Source organism: Leptosomus discolor, chromosome Z (assembly GCF_034619465.1).
Source record: "Leptosomus discolor isolate bLepDis1 chromosome Z, bLepDis1.hap2, whole genome shotgun sequence".
NCBI lineage: Eukaryota > Metazoa > Chordata > Aves > Leptosomiformes > Leptosomidae > Leptosomus > Leptosomus discolor.
This window is the reverse complement of record NC_141419.1, coordinates 14584102-14601224: the sequence shown is the minus strand read 5'-3', so window position 1 is coordinate 14601224 and position 17123 is coordinate 14584102. Positions and strand designations below refer to the sequence as shown.

The window sequence follows — 17123 nt, the reverse complement described above, 5'->3', positions numbered from 1 at the left end:
TATTTCAATAGCTTTTTTTCCTATAACTCTAAGGAGGATCAACTAAATAATTCAGGGCTAGTGACACTATTTTTTCCTTGATAGTTTAAAAAACTTTTCAGACACAAATAAGATGTAAGGAAATAAAGCGTTTTTTTTTTTTTTCTCTTCTAAACCTTAATAGCTGTTTTCAGATTTTATTTAATAATCTTGTTCACAATTTTAACCTTTTTTTTCCTCATTTTTATTTCTTGTGATGTGTAAATAGGTAAGACATACTAAATATTGTAATGCTCTTTCTTTAAGATAATAACATTTCAAAGGCTAATGTAAAATCAAGCTGCTAAAGTTTACAATTTCTCTGTCCAGCAGTTCATTTATACAACTGCCCTGAGTAGATGCTATATGCTGCTTAGCGAATGGCCTTTAAGAATTTTAAAGTAACTCAGTAAAGCTACTCAAAGGTAATACAACACTTCTCAGGCATCTTTAATTGGAGTTAAGAAGAAAACAATGTTTTCTCATTAGTTAATTATTAAATCGCTCATAAATGATTTATACACAACAAAACCACAATTTAAATGTTCAGGAAAACTAATTGTGCTTGTTCCTATGCATGGGACCATGAGCTTATTTTTCAGAAAGGCAAGATTTTAAATTGTAAAACTAGCCCTATTTTTGTGGACTGTTTTAGCTGCTTTTATTAAACTCTGTGTTGTTCCCATGTGAAACCAGTGAAAAGAATTATTTTCTAACCTACATTTTTGTGAGGTTTTCTTACAAAACCTCACTGATCCCCTTTAACAAAAAGATTATCTTATTTCAAAATTCCTGATATAACCAATTTGCAGTATTTCTCAAACTGGTACAAATATGAAAAATCTGTGCTTTTAAAAGCTTCTGCTTTGAGTAGCCTTGCATTCCGTAATTGTGCCCTAGCAATTGTCAAGCTCTATTGCATGCCCCGTTCATGAAAATTATATTTTGTTGGGATGATGTAGTTTAAAGAATTTGGCTCTAAAACTTCATTACCTAGAGCTTCCATTAAATTATATTAATTTAAAATATCTATGGAATGATACTTTTACAAAAATACTAAAACAAAACAAAAAGCGAACAAATGAATGGATTTGGTTTATGAAAATTACGCTTTACAGTAAGTAAAAAACGTTTATCACAGTTTTGGTAACTTGCATGAGTTCATATCGAAAAGAAATCTTTCACATGTTCTTAATGAATTTAAAACTTCTGTGCTCTAGGTATTTTCAATTGTATGCTCTGAAACAGTAGACGCCATACAGCTTGTGTTTTTTATCGGGGAAGCCTACAAAGCGAACTGCTGCTTCATTAGGACTGCAGCGTTTCCTTGGCCTGGAGATTGGGTAGCGGACGCTGCCATCAGCCAGCCAGCCGGCATCACAACGGTCATACCCCAGGAGCTTCCAGGCAGCAAATATCTGGCCAACTTTAGCGATCTGAGCTCCATCCTTCAAGCATGCCTGAACGGCTTCATCATAGGTCAGCTTAGTTGGGTGGATTAGGTAGTAAAATCGACCTAGTAAGAGAAAGAAGGAAAAAGGGTCATTAGCAACGTGATTAAGATGATGTGATAACATAACAGTGGCTTTTGGGGAGAAATCCACTGAAGAATCATATCAAACAGTGGTGGATTTGGGACTGTGCAATTTGGACTTTGCCCTGCTAAAAAAATCTTAATTTTTTGATAGTGAGTTGACAAATATCAAATCAAATCAGACGATTTGAACAAAAAAAGTAGTGCTGTATTTCTTTCTGCTAACTTAGCACAGCATGGCATCCCCATGCTCACTTGTATTCAGTAGTAACTGAGCTGTTGCAATGCATTTTCACATTCAGAGGTAGAAAAACAAGAAGAAAAAGATCCGAGCAGAGGGATGATGGAAGGCATCTTGGGATTTGGAGGAGGATCCCTGTTTATCAACAGATGGTGACAATGACAATCCAGTGAAAAGTCTGAGGAACCCTTTATTTCAGGCAAAGCAGACCTCATACAGGTGTAGCTTACTGTCAGAGAAGGGAAATCAGTTAAATGTCCAAAGCAGTGCAATTCTACATTATGCTCCCAGCATTACCTTAAAATCCTTATAAGTCTTCCTCTCACAGGCACAGCATAGCAAGATCTGACCTTTGATAGCATTTGGATGAGGGTAGATGGAGGCAACACATGCAGTTTTGCTCTCTGACAAAGCAGTGATCTTGCTTTTGATTAAGTACAAGCACAAGGGGTTTTTTGATTTGTTTTTGTTTGTAAGAAAGCTGAGATATTGCACAGCTCCTCAGAAGCAGAGTTTGAGCCTGTGGTAGATCAAAACCATGCCTGTCGTAAGACTTCATTAGCAGTATCAAAACTATGTGCAGCGGTTCTGCAGCTCTGTTTCTCCTTAGTCATCAAAGGGTATATCCTCACCGTAAGACGGCATGAACCGGTAGTGCTGCTAAGAAAAATGTGTCTCTGTCTCAGGGTAATGAAAACATATGCCAGCAAGTAAAGCTCAAAAAGGAAGTCTCCCCTACTAATCCACAAGCAGCAATAATACTAACATTAATTTCGTTTATCAGAGCAATATAAATTCATTGTAAGCCTCTCATTCATTATACTTAGGGTTATCATCGTTGATTTGAAATTTAACCAAGTGTGAGGTAGAAATGGATTGTAGAGGAATGGTGTTTATTTGAAGGATAATAGCTTCCAAATAAATTCACAACTTTTCGATCTGAGTGTCCTGTAAGAGGCAGGTTAGCTGAAAACCAAAGGAATTTATTCATGTGGGGATCTTCTCATTCCAGCGCACATTCTTTCCTTCTTAATTAAGAATGTACACCAGAATAAGACCCTTTTTCTTCCTCACAAAAAAACCCAGCCAAACACACAAACAGAATTCTATTCTGTTTCAGATTTTCTCTTGGTGAAGAAAAGCACTGAGCAAGATGAAGAGTTCCATCAGTTTCAGATGCCTGCAAAAAACACTCAGCTTTTCCTAAGTGAAGAAATGTCGGGTCAGATGACAATATAAAAATAACTGAATTAACTTTCTGGAAAGGTTGGTAACTGTATACCGTGACAAGAACATTTTTTAAAAAAAGAAGGCATCTACATTGCAGCTGTGGTAGAGAAGAAACTTTTCAAAAGTTCCATTGCTGTCAGTATTTCCACAGAAAACTGTTGAGAGTAGATAATCTACCCCTTTGTAAAATGCTTCCTTAACTCCACTTCGGCAAGTTGAGAGCATTTACAAGGTGTTGTTAAAGAGAATGTTTATTAAGTGAAAACCTGTTCCTACTACATTATTAAGAGGTTTCCCCAAAGCAAACAGGATTTCAGACTTAGGGGAACAGGGATTTGGACTGATAGTATGTAAACTTCACCTAGCTTATTAGTTGCTCTTCAAACCATATGTCAATGGAATGTAATTTCCTAGGGATTTGCAGTAAGGTCAGTCTTTTGACATATGACATCAATAACAAAAACTCCTATACTCTGCCCTTTCCTTAAATAGGAGAACCTTAATAGTAAACCCCACATGGGTGCAATGTTCATCCAGAATGTCTGATTAAATAAAATTCTGTTAATAAACTCAGTACAGATTTGCTGGTTTTCCCTGCTAATAGCTTGCACAACATGTAGACCATATCATCTGTTCAGCAGACTCAGTTCAATACAGCAATCCTAAACGGTTGAGCGAGGCCATTGTTCCTCAAAACTGAAGAACAAGTTACAAATTTGTGCTAAGTGAGATGCTTTCCATTTCTTTAATCATAAGGTCCTGATAAGTGTTTCAATATCCAGTTATCATATCAGGTAACTGATTTTGAATGACTACATTAAATATGTGAGAATAATTTTTTAAAATCCTCTTCCAGTCCCTTTAATATCAGCAGTGACTCTGGTGACTCAGAAGCAATCAATTCTAGGAAAGAGTATGTAATTTTAGTTTGGGTGGGGTTTGTTTGTCCTTTCAGAACAATGGCTACATGTTCCCAGTGATAAAATATTCTGAAATGGTCAAATGAGCAGTCAGCATGCATTACTAGGAGACGACCTTTTATGCCTTTCTCCTGTTTAAATGGCGAAGGTGGTTAGATATTCCATGCATTACTGTAACAAACAGGTGGTTCACAGCTGCACTCTTAACATGATCCCTAAAATTTATTCTTTGTATTTTACACTTTGTTAACACGAGATTTTTACTTGATTCTGCTAGAGCTGATAACAAATCAATTATGCACTGTGGTTCTGTGGTGTGCAAAGCATATAATAAAATGTTAATGAGCAGAAAGTGTGATAAAAGCTCTACTTATACCTTTTGTTCTTTGAAAACGCTTAATTATAGAGGAGCTGATGGATATGTTTATATTTAGCTCACTTAACAGTTTTCAGTGCAAAAGGTTCCCATGTTTTTTCCTTTAAGAGACTCACTGCTCTCCTTCAGAAGTCCTTTGAAATTAAGCAAAGAATAACCACTCAGCTCTACATATACGTATTCTTTGTCCTGTGCGTTTTGGGCTCTGTGGGGAAGACTACAACAAAAGACTTAATCTGCATTTATTCCTCGAAATTGGTGTGCAGAAGCCCAAATTGACCTTCTAGAGAGAATGTATGTAATGCATCCCCATTCCTTGGGGCAGGGCAGGGAGAGAAACTGAGTGGTTTGCATTCATTGCAAAAGTTCGGATCATGGCAGGTTTCCCACCACGCGGAGCAGGAACCATTATCCTTTCTAAGGAGAACATGGGACTAAAGTGGCTCCTACCATAAAGGAAAAGGGGAGCAGAAATTAGCTGTGAGGGAGCAGAGCTGAGCCCTCAGACACCACGAAATTCCAACTTGGAATTTCCAAATTTAAGTTAGATGTTTCCCACTTGTGTATATTCATTTTCAATAGCCTTTATCAACACAAGGAATGTAAAAGCAGGTTGGCCATCCAGTAGTTATCTCTATGCAGGCAGAAAAAAAAAATTATTTCACAATATCTTGATGCATTAAATGGACAGTGTTATGCTAATATTGCTCTTTGCATTCTTTTATGAAACAACATCACTACATATTCTTATAAACTGGTAAATTGCTGGTGCATTTTCAGGGTTTTGGCTTTGCTTGCACAGACTCGAAACAAGAACAGTTCTATTAACCAACAGAAAGATTTGAGAATGAAGCAGATATACAGGCAGAACTAAACCTTCCAGTATTGCACTTACACTAGTCCAAGAAAAGACACTGTAGAGGGTAATTTCACAAAGTACTAAGATTATTTTATGTTGCATTGCAGATAAACTTTGCTAAAATAATTTTGCTGTGCAGGTAACAGGAATGCATGTAGAATTCTTCACTAAGAGTGTAAAACCTCCTTTTTTTTACCAGTACTTTTTGGTGTACTCATCTCATCACAGATGGGATCCAACAGTTCCATCAAGAAAACACTGAACTTGGATTTGAACTCACTACATTGATGACTTACGTTTTCATTTTTCACCTTCATGGTTGAATGTAGTTTTGCTGTATTGTACCTTTCTTCTTCAGGTAAAAAAATAACTTTGCATATATTTTAGACAAGGACTTTTTGCTTTGACTGACAAACTATTTAAAACTGAGTTCCTTTTTTTTTTTTAAATGATCACTGAGATTGTAATGTATTTGGGGGATTTCTTTCCCTAAAAAGAGCCCAGTGAGCAGAATCAGCCTCTTTCTTCATAGCAGCTCCCACAACTGACCTCTTTGAGATTTTTTTTTGAGCTCTCTTATACTCCCCAGATCCTGGGGCCCTTGGCATTTTTCCAGGTCTCTTACATAAAGGTGAAGGCTTCTCTGTTTCATACAGTCAGAAGACTCCAGCAGTCACTGCCACCGCTGGAAATACATGGTGTCCTAACCACTTCTCATTTTCCTTGGCTGTTCCTGAGCTGAAAGAATCAATATTGGGTGTTGCAGAAATAGCTCTTTGCCCATAGCCACTACCTTCAGCAATTGCAACCTGGTGGCAAAATGGGTTATTGTAAGCTTTTCCCTTGACAGTGAGAAAGCTAATATATACTGTTAAGGATACAGAGGCTATCTGAAGCATTGAGATGAAAATAGGAAGTTGGCATTTTGGGAGAGTGACTGAGTTTATTGGGGACATTAAGGTAAGCTTGGGACATGAATAGTGGAGTACATAGCAGGGACATACGAGGATAATGTAACCTGGTGAGTTGCTGGTTATGGAAATGGACACTGAGAAAAGCAGAAGACCAGATGTTCTGCTGACACCTTGGGAGACTCACACGACACTGGGTTGTAGGGAACCAGAAAATGGTGTTCAGCTCTATATATCATCCTGTTGCTGTGTAGTATTCTGTCTTTCATGTCAGTTTAACAGACTCACCAAGGATGAGATCCATTTTAGTGCCTTGTCTTTGATTTCTCACTACCTGTGTACCATATCCTCACATTACCTCATTCCTCTTTCTCCCTCTTTCTCCCTCTTTCTCCCTCTTTCTCTCTCTTGCTGTATCAATGCACAGACAATATTTATCTGTCAGTACTTTTTTTTTGTTTGTTTCTGAAATTATTTTTCTCTTTCCTTAAGAGATACTGTCCAGCTGCTGGTGTGGAAAAGGGTGGTGACTACTGAAGAGTAGTCACAAACATTTACTCTGCACGCAGTGTAAATAGTGCAGCTATCACATTTTAAATCTTTTTCTTTGTTTATTTTATTCATCGGTGCTATTTCTATACTACAAGGATAAATCTGCATATAAGAGATGAGCTCATATATGATTTCAGTTTGGATAAACCAAGCGAGAAAAAAATGAGTGAGCATTTCATGGAATGATGCAGCATGATAAAAGTCAGTTAAACTTTTATTTCAGACCACATTCAGCCTAATTTGGTATTGTTGGTTTGAGGATTCAGGGGTTTTTTGAGAGGGTGGAGCAGACTTAGCACTTGAGCATATCTTCTGAGAGGAAGGCTTATGCTTATTTTTTGGTGTGTTGGAGGACAAAAATGCTTCATTGTGGATAAGCAATCTGTGCATAAACAAAAAAGGCCATGGTTCTTGGTCTGGGTGGGCTGCAAGCCAAACATGTGCAAAGTCGTGTAGGAATTATCCACAAGTATGATACTGTAGAGGATTATAGACTCCTTTTGTACATGTTCACTTGCAGCATTACCCTCATTCACAGCCATGCTTTCTAAATCCTTTTCTGCCATTAGATTAAACCTGAAATGATAGCAAGCTGAGATCAAGGAATTTTATACCTACTGTAACATCTGCTAATAGCAAAAAAGCTTTCAGTTGCCAAAATAAGGTTTAGAGCAGACCAATATCGCAGTAAAAGTGAACAGGGTTTTGGCAGCGTACTGAGATGAGGAATCTAAATTATTAGGCATAAAATCTAGAAATAGCTTTGCTAATAAGGAAGTATTAGTCATATTAGACCTGTAACATGAGCATGGCACAGCAGAATAGATGAAGTGGTGATCAGAATTTTGTTTTGGTGATATATTTATGTTGTAAACCAGTGTAATTATAATTGAATTCAACAGGAAAGTTCAATTAATGAATTACAGGTTTCTTCATCACTTTAACTGAAATAAACTGGGCATATATCAACATTAAAAGAGTACATATAAATTTTAACAGGGTGAAAGCAGAGATATTAGAAGCTCCTGCCAATACAAGTTCTGAGTTGTAAAAACAATCTACATGAACATGTGGCAAAGACAAATTTACTCTGCGTATGTGTCCTTGTAAATTCAACAATAACATTTTCCAAGCCTAACATAAGCTTTGACAGATCAAATAACACTTGTTGCCATTGGAGTTTCTTTCCTAAGGACAGAAACAGTCATTTATGAGGTAGGGGTGAAGAAGACTCTTACCGTTGAAGTTTGAAGTAAAGCAGAAAACATCATATCGGCTTTTGTCTTTATCCCAGAACCCGTAATTCCTGACCCCAGGCACTGTGTTCTTCCCTCCACAGGGCTCCCTGGGCTTGGTGATGGGGTACTGCACAGAGCCATCGCTGAGCCAGCCGGCGTTACACCAGTCCAGCCCTGACCTCCAGGCATCGTACAGCTGGTCAAAAGAGGCAATAACAGAGTCTTGGTCCAGACATGCTTGCTGAGCCTCGTGGAAGTTTAAGTTGTAACGACCCAGTCTTGGAGAGTAAGGGAATACGACACCTGAAGTGGTAAAAAGAGAGTGAGTTACTGAAAGTGCAGAAGAAAGGGAAACATAATTTACGGTCACAGGAGAAATGAAAGTTAACTCTGTGATGTGTGTCAGACTGTTAAGTTGTTTTGTTTCTGGGGCAAAATGCACTGTCAGCACATCAGCCATTAAATTTGGGAAGGGGATAGGGCTGCTATCTTATCTGGCTTCTCTCCCCATAACTTCATTCCTTTCCAAATGGAAAGCATCCCAGATCTGCACATTGCTGTCATCTGCAGCTTTGCTGTCCCCACTGTGATCTCATCCTCATGCACTCTGAGAGTGCTTAAAGATGAGCAGAGTTGGCTGAAATTTTGTGACAACACGGTTTTCACTAGAAAATTTATCAGCTGCAATATCAATTTCTCATCTAAAAAAAGTAAATTAAAACTAAGCCAATATATTTTTTGTGGTATGGGATCTGGGGATTTTCTGGCAGTCATTTAGAAAGAAGAAACTGTAGTAGAGAGGCATATGAACTACTTCTTTTTACACATAGAAATGAAACATTTTGATTGACAAAAAAAGAATGCTATGTTCTTTGCACGGACCCTTGCCAAGATTTCCTGAGAGGTTCAAGATTGTCAGGTTTTTGTTTGTTTTTATTTTATTTCACATCATCCTATGAATGGAAAGGTATTTCATGCCTGGCTTAATAACATTTCAAGGATAGACTGATAGAAGACATAATTTTAGTGTCCTGAGGTCTTCAAGTAGGAGATCTACAGGGAAATAAAATCAGTGAAGATGTGTGTGGTTGTAGGGAGACTTTTCTGCTACTTTCCAGCTGGTTTTTGGCAGTTTATCACCACTCAAGGAGGGAGAGCTCCTCACAGAGGGCACCTGGGAGCCCAGTTCCCTGAGCAGAAGACAAGTTCCTCCAGTTGCAGATGGTGAGCCACAGCATGCAGCAACGCAAGTTAGCCCTAGTAGGAAGCCATATGAGACACCACCTTCCCTTGCTACCCCGATGGCTGCCAAAAGCACTGCTGGCTTAACCAAAGGGGGCTTGCCAGAGAGCCACTGTGCAAGAAGCATGGATCCACCAAATGCTTGCTTCCACCCCTGAGGACTAGCCACAGGAGGGCCCAAAGCCCTGTCTGCTGCTCATTGGTGTCAGCCGTTGCAGATAGGGACGGCAGGGAGACCTTCTCATAACACAGGACATCCAAGTGGAGATGGGAAATGTGGGGACACATCCAGAATTGTTTCAGCAGCAACATTTAATCAAAGTCATTGCCCTTATCTGACAGATTTTTCCACAGTGTATATTCTGCCTATTTTAAGAAAAAATTCTGTAGTTACAGATTACTTCTAGAAGCATGAAAGATGTTGCAGAAAATGCTGAAGAACCATCTCCCCATGTGGCTCTGATAAAAGAAAAGAGGGAGACTTGAAACAAAAGTTTGGATCAGACCACCCTAATATTTGGCAGGGTTTAGAAACTTAATCTAGATCTAAATTTTATAGTTTGCTTTAGCCCAGTCTCATAATAAGCTGAAATAAAAGGGCATCAGGGAAGATACAGCTCAGAATGTTTATTCTCAAACATCTCTGTAGAACTAAGTGCTGTAGGAGGCAGAGGGACTGAAGACAAGGTAACACATGACATGAGCCAAAACCTTTACCCTGGTATAACCTTTACCCTGGTATAAACAATCATCTTTCTTTTTACTTTCTCCCTGCTGATGAATTCTCCCACCTGTAACAAGTTCCTTGTCTCCAGGGCAATGTAGCATAGGATAGAGAAATTACATTATGGTCACGCGAGACTGTCATCATGTAATGAAGCCATTCTTCTTTCTGAACATTCAAACCGACTTTGGTGTCTATTCCACCAGTAATCTTAACATCTCATTTCTTTCCCTTCTCTTCCTCGCTAATCTATCATCCAAGAAGTGTTATTTTTGTTAAACAAAATCTTTGTTATTACTAAACTTCAGTGACTTGTTCCAAGAAAATAAAGCTTGCAAATGTAAACCTGGCAGGGTAATAATAAACAATATTTTGTTCTCCTTCAGCGATTAATTAGAGTCTGCTGAGGATCTTTCCTTTTGTAAATCCTTTGTTAAAGGGCTTTTAACTTATTAGCTGTTCTGAACTATAAAGCATAAATGTAATGCAATACAACATGTGCTGTTAACTGTAACTTTATAAACAAGAAGCTGTAGATGTTTCGTATTTTTCTAGAGCTCTGTTTTTCCTTCCTCCTCCTGACCTCGTTTACCCTCAGCGCTAATGGATAGAAATATCACTGGCTATAACAAAAATATAGCAAATAGAGGAGTCCAAGCTTTATTACTTTATTAGAACTCAAACATAATTTTTCCAGAACTACATTTCCCCAGACAACTGACTTCTTGTCTGGTACATGTGTCTGATTTGTGTATACATGTTAAAAAACCCCTAAAATAGTCAGAGGTGGGTATTTTTTAATCAAGATCTAAACTGACATACTTCTAATAACTGAGCAATAATTAATTGGAAACTATTCAAATCAGATTTGATTCCTTAAGGTTTACAAAATAACTTTTTAAAAGGGGTTAAATACGTATGTAAATTTGTTACAAATTTATTCGAGTTTGACAGTTCGGGACATAATGTTTTAATAACATAAATATGCACAAAACTGTAATATTAGCTTTGTGCTAGATATGGGTAGACTGCATAGAAGCTGATTTTTGTTTGAGTTCATCTGCAGTACAAGCCTGCAACTGATTAGCATTAATTTCACCCTGCAGATGGGGGCGGCAATCGGTGATTTTGCAGAGCAAAATTGACTGGGTATGTGTTTTGTATAGCTTTGCATTATCTTGTATCTTTGATAATTATTTTTTTTCCTCTTCATTTCCCTATCAGACCTAATTCACAGTTAGCTCTTACTATTCATCTCCCTTTTGTTACAATTTAGCAGTGCTGAATTCCAGTTATAATTGCAAAGTATCTTCTTCAATCTTGGATCTTATAACCCATCAAAAGATAATCCATCCCATCTGTTCTTGAATGGACAAAAGCTGTCCTGAGGCTTGTTACTGTTCCCAAACTACAGACTGAATCTAAACTCCTGACTCCAACCCTATGTTTTACCACTAGACAAAACACCCGCTTCTAAATGTTAACAAATTCATCTTAAAAAATGGAGTAAGATAAAAACTTCCAGCCTCAGATGGTTAAAATCTGGTTAGTTTGTGGGACAACTGAGCTGAGGAGCCTTAATTTGACCTTAGGGATTTGGCTCCCCACTCTAAGGAAGCAGCTGAGCCACTTGTGGAGTCTGAATGGAGAATATTAATTTACAACTTAGACTTCACAGTGTGGCTCCTCTCCCAAACATGCAGTTCCCTGGAAGGGGTTGTACCCCCAGGGAAGGACCTCCTTTCCTCCAAGCAAGAGAGGAAGAACCTGAGACACATCAATTCAGTGTAGAATAAATCTGTTAGTCAAAAAGGAGGGCCGGCTGAGGCTTGCTGTATGCACCTGTGACAATGCAATCACAGTCCAGAAATTTAGTGTTGTAGTGGAAATTAGGATTTCTACCAAATTGGAACATAAGAACTGGATGTATAACATATCCTCCCCATATGCACACCTCTTTTTCCATGAATGCCTTACATTCAGTTCCACAATGTACAGGTCTCCTTCAGTTACTGTGGTTTTTAGGGAATGCAAAAGAGATGATATTTACATGTCCTCTGTAAGGTATTTGTATTTCAGAGTCTTATATGCAGGTAATCCCTAAAATTCAGTGTAAGTGCTCTTCAATTACTCAGTTGCTATAGACACCTTGTAAGTGCAAGGTTACTCAAGACAACAAGATGAGGAAATAACCTTAGAAAGCTCAACTCCTGTGACAATTTATGGCTGTCTATTAAGCCAGCATCATACACAATTAGCAGTTTTAAGAGTTTTTACACATTGAACAAAATAACATAAATTTCTGTTGACCCATATGGAAAAAAAAAGGGCTTTTCAAAGCCAGAGTAAAGAAATGGGTTTCCTTGAGTTCTAGCCCAAACAGAAAAGTGAGTTTTCTTGTAGCTAGTGTAAACACAGGGTAACAGTAGAGTTTGCTATATACTATACTGTAGGGTATAGTTTTATGCTGGCAGGTTCATACAAATGATGGCAAAATTTTCCATGATGGATTTCTAAAATTCTGTAAAAAGGCTAAGTCCCTCATTTTCCTTGAGACTCTGACTCCATTTCTCTGCCTATCAGAACTGTCAGATATCTGATCATTCAGCACAGACTCCATGGGTGGGCTACCAGCTGTCATCAGGTACCAATCTCACTAAAAGTGAAACTGAAGCTTGAGATAGTGACCCCCCATCCCACAGCATTCCATAGCCAAGCTGTCAATGGGATTGCTTATTTCTGACAAATACGGACATACGAACTAGACTCACCTGACCTGGTGATTATTCCCTCATTTTTCTATGGCCTTTATCAAAATTTGGAGACTGTTGTCTTTGCTTGTTCTCATTAGGCTAACTAGTCCTAATTCTTTTAAAATTTTCCTTTCCAATTATGATTTCCATATAATACTTTGCTGCTGTATTTTGAAATTTTTACTTCACCTGCATCTTTCAAGTACCGTTTCTCACAGCACTAGCAAACACAGTTTTGTCTGTTACCCTGTCATAGAATGAATAACATTTGTCTGTCATGACTTACTCTTGACAAACTCCTGTTGTTTTTTACAAGACTTTCTGTGGTCTTCTAGTGACCCACAAATACTGTGTCCTGTGAAACCAGTTTTATAGTAGAGAGTACAACAGAATGTCACCCAAAGGATGTTTAAAATAGCTTTTGGTGTACAAATGTAACAGCAACACACAGAAGAAATACATATGACATACAGTATTAGGCTAAATCTGATGTGTCCTGCTGTTGAGAGCATGGAGTTGGTTTTGCATTGGTTTCAGCTATGAATTCCCCATTGCTTATGTCCATCTTAAGAGCAAATTACTAGATTAGAAGATGATTGCTGTGACAATTTGGAAGAATTTCTTTATATGAAGCTTATGGATTTGTTTGATCTATTTTGAACTATAAAGTCTGTTTTTGAAAGAGATGCCTGTTCTTTTTCTAGCTCTATCTTGGACATAAAGGCAAACATACTTCTAAGCAAAATCATAAAACCTGATGGTTTTTTGGTTTGTGTGGAGCCACCAAAACAGTTAGCTTCTATGTAAAAGCAGCTTTATACAGAGATTTTAAATGGCTTTATCTAAATCTGTATATTTGTGGTACTGTTGAACATACAAAGTAATTATTTTATAGCCCGTATTGCAAAACTAAGAAAGTCAGTTATCACCTCTCCCTGAAGACAGAAACTATAAAAAAAATTTCTAGTAGAGTAAAAATCTGCTTTTGGCAGTTTAACGTTGTTCCACTTTCTTTGTCACCTGGCCCATGATTCTCACAAAGGAATAGTACGCAAAATCTGTGCCTGAGCCATATAACCGAGAGCCAGTGCTGGAGCCTTCACGTGCCTGGGAAGCCGAAGCATACAAACCCGATGTAGTGAGATTCATTACACTGCCTAGTATTCATAAGAAAGGAAAATAGTAAAGCACTAACATAAAAAAAATTTAGTGTAGAACAGTAAAACACCAACATAAAGAAGATTTAATGTGAGCTGAGAATTCTTTCGTTGCTTATGACTCAGGCAACATTTTCTACCTGCCATAGGAGACCTTTTAAATTGTTTCGCTTCTGACTCTCAGAACATTTGACAAAGAGTGTAAAACTCATGAACCATATTTTACATGCAGGAGAAGAGTAAGGCCAGTTCAGTGGAAAAATGGCTTTAGTGGCAAGGCCAACATAAAGTGTCCTGCTCTCTGCAATACTTGACATTTCTTGTAGTCACTGTGTCCAGTCCAAGTCTCCTGCCCTTAGACCAGGCCCTGTAGTTAAGGCTACAAAACATGATGATAATCATGATATGATTGGTTAGTTCTTAAAGCTGGTGGATGTGAAATACTGCAGTGAATCCTAGTCCTGAGCTTTAACTGCTAGACAACACTGTCTCACTTGTTCTGCATTAAATAATAGTGAAGAAAACATACCAAAACCATGTAAGGTATGTACCAAAGACAGACTGAATCTAATTCCACTGACAGATTAAATCTTATTCCACTGTTTTTTCAAAGCTAAAAGTACCCAATTATTATGAACAGTTTATTTAATGACAATCCCAGGAGGCCTTTAAGTCTAATAAGAATAAAACACTAACACATTCAGAGAAGAAAAAAAGTCCATTGAGGTAGAGGTCAACTATTTTCATATTGATATATTAACATGCTTTTGCCTAGCCAAAGCTATACTGCTTGTGCAGTGAGCTCATATTGGAGCAATCAGCTGTTTTGCACTGCTAGTGGGCATTCCTGTATATAAATGGGTTTGTCTTGCTGCCAATTAACATCCTCAAGGCCACCATCTCAGGACATCAGGCAATTGATGCAAATCCTTCCTGCTGTGAGATTAACCTTATTATTTGTAACAGATGTAGAATGTTGGAATAGGCTGACACATTTTTATTTTTGTCCAAAAATTGATTTTTTTTCCTTGATCTGTTCTGCATTGCTCAAACACATGAAGCAGCAACTAAAGACAGTACCACATATAGCTGCAGATGAGGTGAAAAAAATAAGCACGGGGTATTCAAACAGAGGAATACATTCCATCAACTGTAAATGTCTATTGTAAATATAAGTGCATTTGAAACATTATCATTTTAGAAGGAAACTTCAATGTAACTTAGACTCAAAATCATTGGATTAAGTTGCTATACGCAGGACTGACACTGACACACTCACTAGTCTTATCTCACTTGAAAGGTTACATTTTACCATGAGGTTTTGGAAACGGAATTTTCCTGTCAGTTTAGGAGACATCACTCTATAACACCAGAAATGAACAGCGTTACTACACCTGTCTCATGTCTGACAAAAATCATTAAAAAGTTATTGTTCCTTCAGCTGGACGCTAGTTAAAATATATAAACTTTCCCTTGAGCAGTTCCCTTGGAACATACTTTGTTGAAGAAATACAATTCTTCCTATCCTTATGAACGTCCTCATTTTGGAGGTGTGGGAAAATGGAAAGGAGTGGTGCTGTTGTACAGGATGGACTGGAGTTGGCATACTTCAGAGGGAGACGCTACTTAGAGTAATAGCAGTAAGCTAGAGGGGACAGTGCATATCAGGAGGTGGGACCAGATCTTGTATCCAATGGGTTGCTGCTATAGCACCAAACAGTCACAATACAAAAGGCAGAAAATCTCCTTTTTTCAGTTGTGTTGCTGTATGCAGTAAAGAAAAGATTTCTCATTGCTTTCTTACTCTAGTATCAATTAAATATTGCCTTTCAAATGTGGATCTCTACATGCGCACAAGTATTTGTACCAAGCTTCAGGCAAAACTTCCCGATCTGCCGCTACAGCCATCAGCATCTCCTCTTCCCCATGCACCCCTGGCACAGCAGAAAGCATTTGTATTGGAACCTCCTTGCTTTCAACAGCAGAAAGCTAATGTACTTTTGCTTCAGAGGCACGATGCTAAATATCACCAGACAAGTATCTGGTCCAGATGTGTGGTGTGATGAACACTTTAAAGATTTTACACTGGCTCTGATCCTTTTACATTAGCAAAAATACCACAATGTTGTAAAACGCAGGGAAATCCCAGTATCTAACTGGGACTTCCCCAAGGCAGAGGGGTTGGAACTAGATGATCTTTAAGGTCCCTTCTAACTCAAACTAACCATGATTCTATATGTAGTTATTTATCTGGAATATCTCGAAGCCTGATAGAGGTACATACATAGGATGTAAGCAGACTGTTGGAAGCATATTAGCAAATTATTCATCATCCTTGCAACTCAAGGGTGGACTCCAGAACCATCTGCACAACAACACAAAAGGAGAAAAGACGTGCTGGGGTCAAACACAGCTAAAGAGATGCTGGATGTTTCAGTTCTGGATTACGTGGCATTTGCTATTCCTCACGGGCAGTAAATATCTGCATTTACCACATGTTTATTTACATCCTTATTGTCTGGAAACCACCCTATAAGGTGGATCACTCTCTTCCCCTGGGGCTGACCACCTTTTAATGTGTCTCCCAACCACAGGGCCCGTACCTGCAGCCTGGGCAGCCGATCATAGCCTTGCTTTCAGGTAAAGCTGAGCATGCCAAGTAGAAACTGCTTTCCCTTAAGTGTCTCATCTCAATGACTGCAGTCACAAAAAGCAACCACTTCAGTGCCTGTCTGAGTGAAGAGGAGACTGAACACACAAGAGCCTTTGGCTAGCAGAGAAAAATGAAGTAAAATGCTTTTTCCTCCTACTCATTTCTGTCTTCACTCAAAACTGTTGAAGACAAACTGGACTTGTATGTGTCCACTTTTCTTTATCTCCCAAGTTTGAAAAGAACAGTGTGCATTCTTATTAAAGATGGATCATGTGAGGTGAAACAACCTAAATTGCTGCTGGCATGGAAACTGCGCAGGGCCTTTTTGTACTCAGAAATGAAGTTTTTAGCAGCCTCCATCCAAGAATGGAAAAACAAATGTAAAGAAGTAAGCTAAGCCCACAACATCTATTTGGTTCCAAGAACCAGTCAGCCAGTCATGCTGCGCAGGGTAACGACAATGTACAATAACCCGCAATAAGTCAACTGTTTACAGGTGTGAGAGGCAGGGTTCGATATTCTTTTCTTTCCTTTTTTTTCTTCCTAACTCCTTTTCACAGATAACATGGCTTCTATAAAGTTCTCTCTGGCACACGCTTGCAAGTATAAGGCTAAGGGAGACATCTTCATGCAACTTTTAGTTTACTGCTGAGTTCAGTGCAGTGCTTTGGGCAAACAGCCCAAATGCTGGTTTACATACATTGACACTCATAAA

General features: G+C 38.3%; 1 protein-coding gene across 2 annotated transcripts in view; it reads right to left on the bottom strand.

Annotated features, from left to right (window-relative positions):
* Positions 1-1244: 1244 nt before the first annotated feature.
* HAPLN1 (hyaluronan and proteoglycan link protein 1) overlaps positions 1245-17123 on the bottom strand; it is a 28737-nt gene continuing 12858 nt past the window's right edge. For both annotated transcript variants that reach the window (XM_009959551.2, XM_086479815.1), the window contains exons 3-4: positions 7880-8182; positions 1245-1534 (exon numbers count right to left, since the gene is read on the bottom strand). In XM_009959551.2, the coding sequence (XP_009957853.2) occupies positions 1245-1534; positions 7880-8182 (593 nt within the window). The remainder of the gene's footprint in view (positions 1535-7879; positions 8183-17123) is intronic.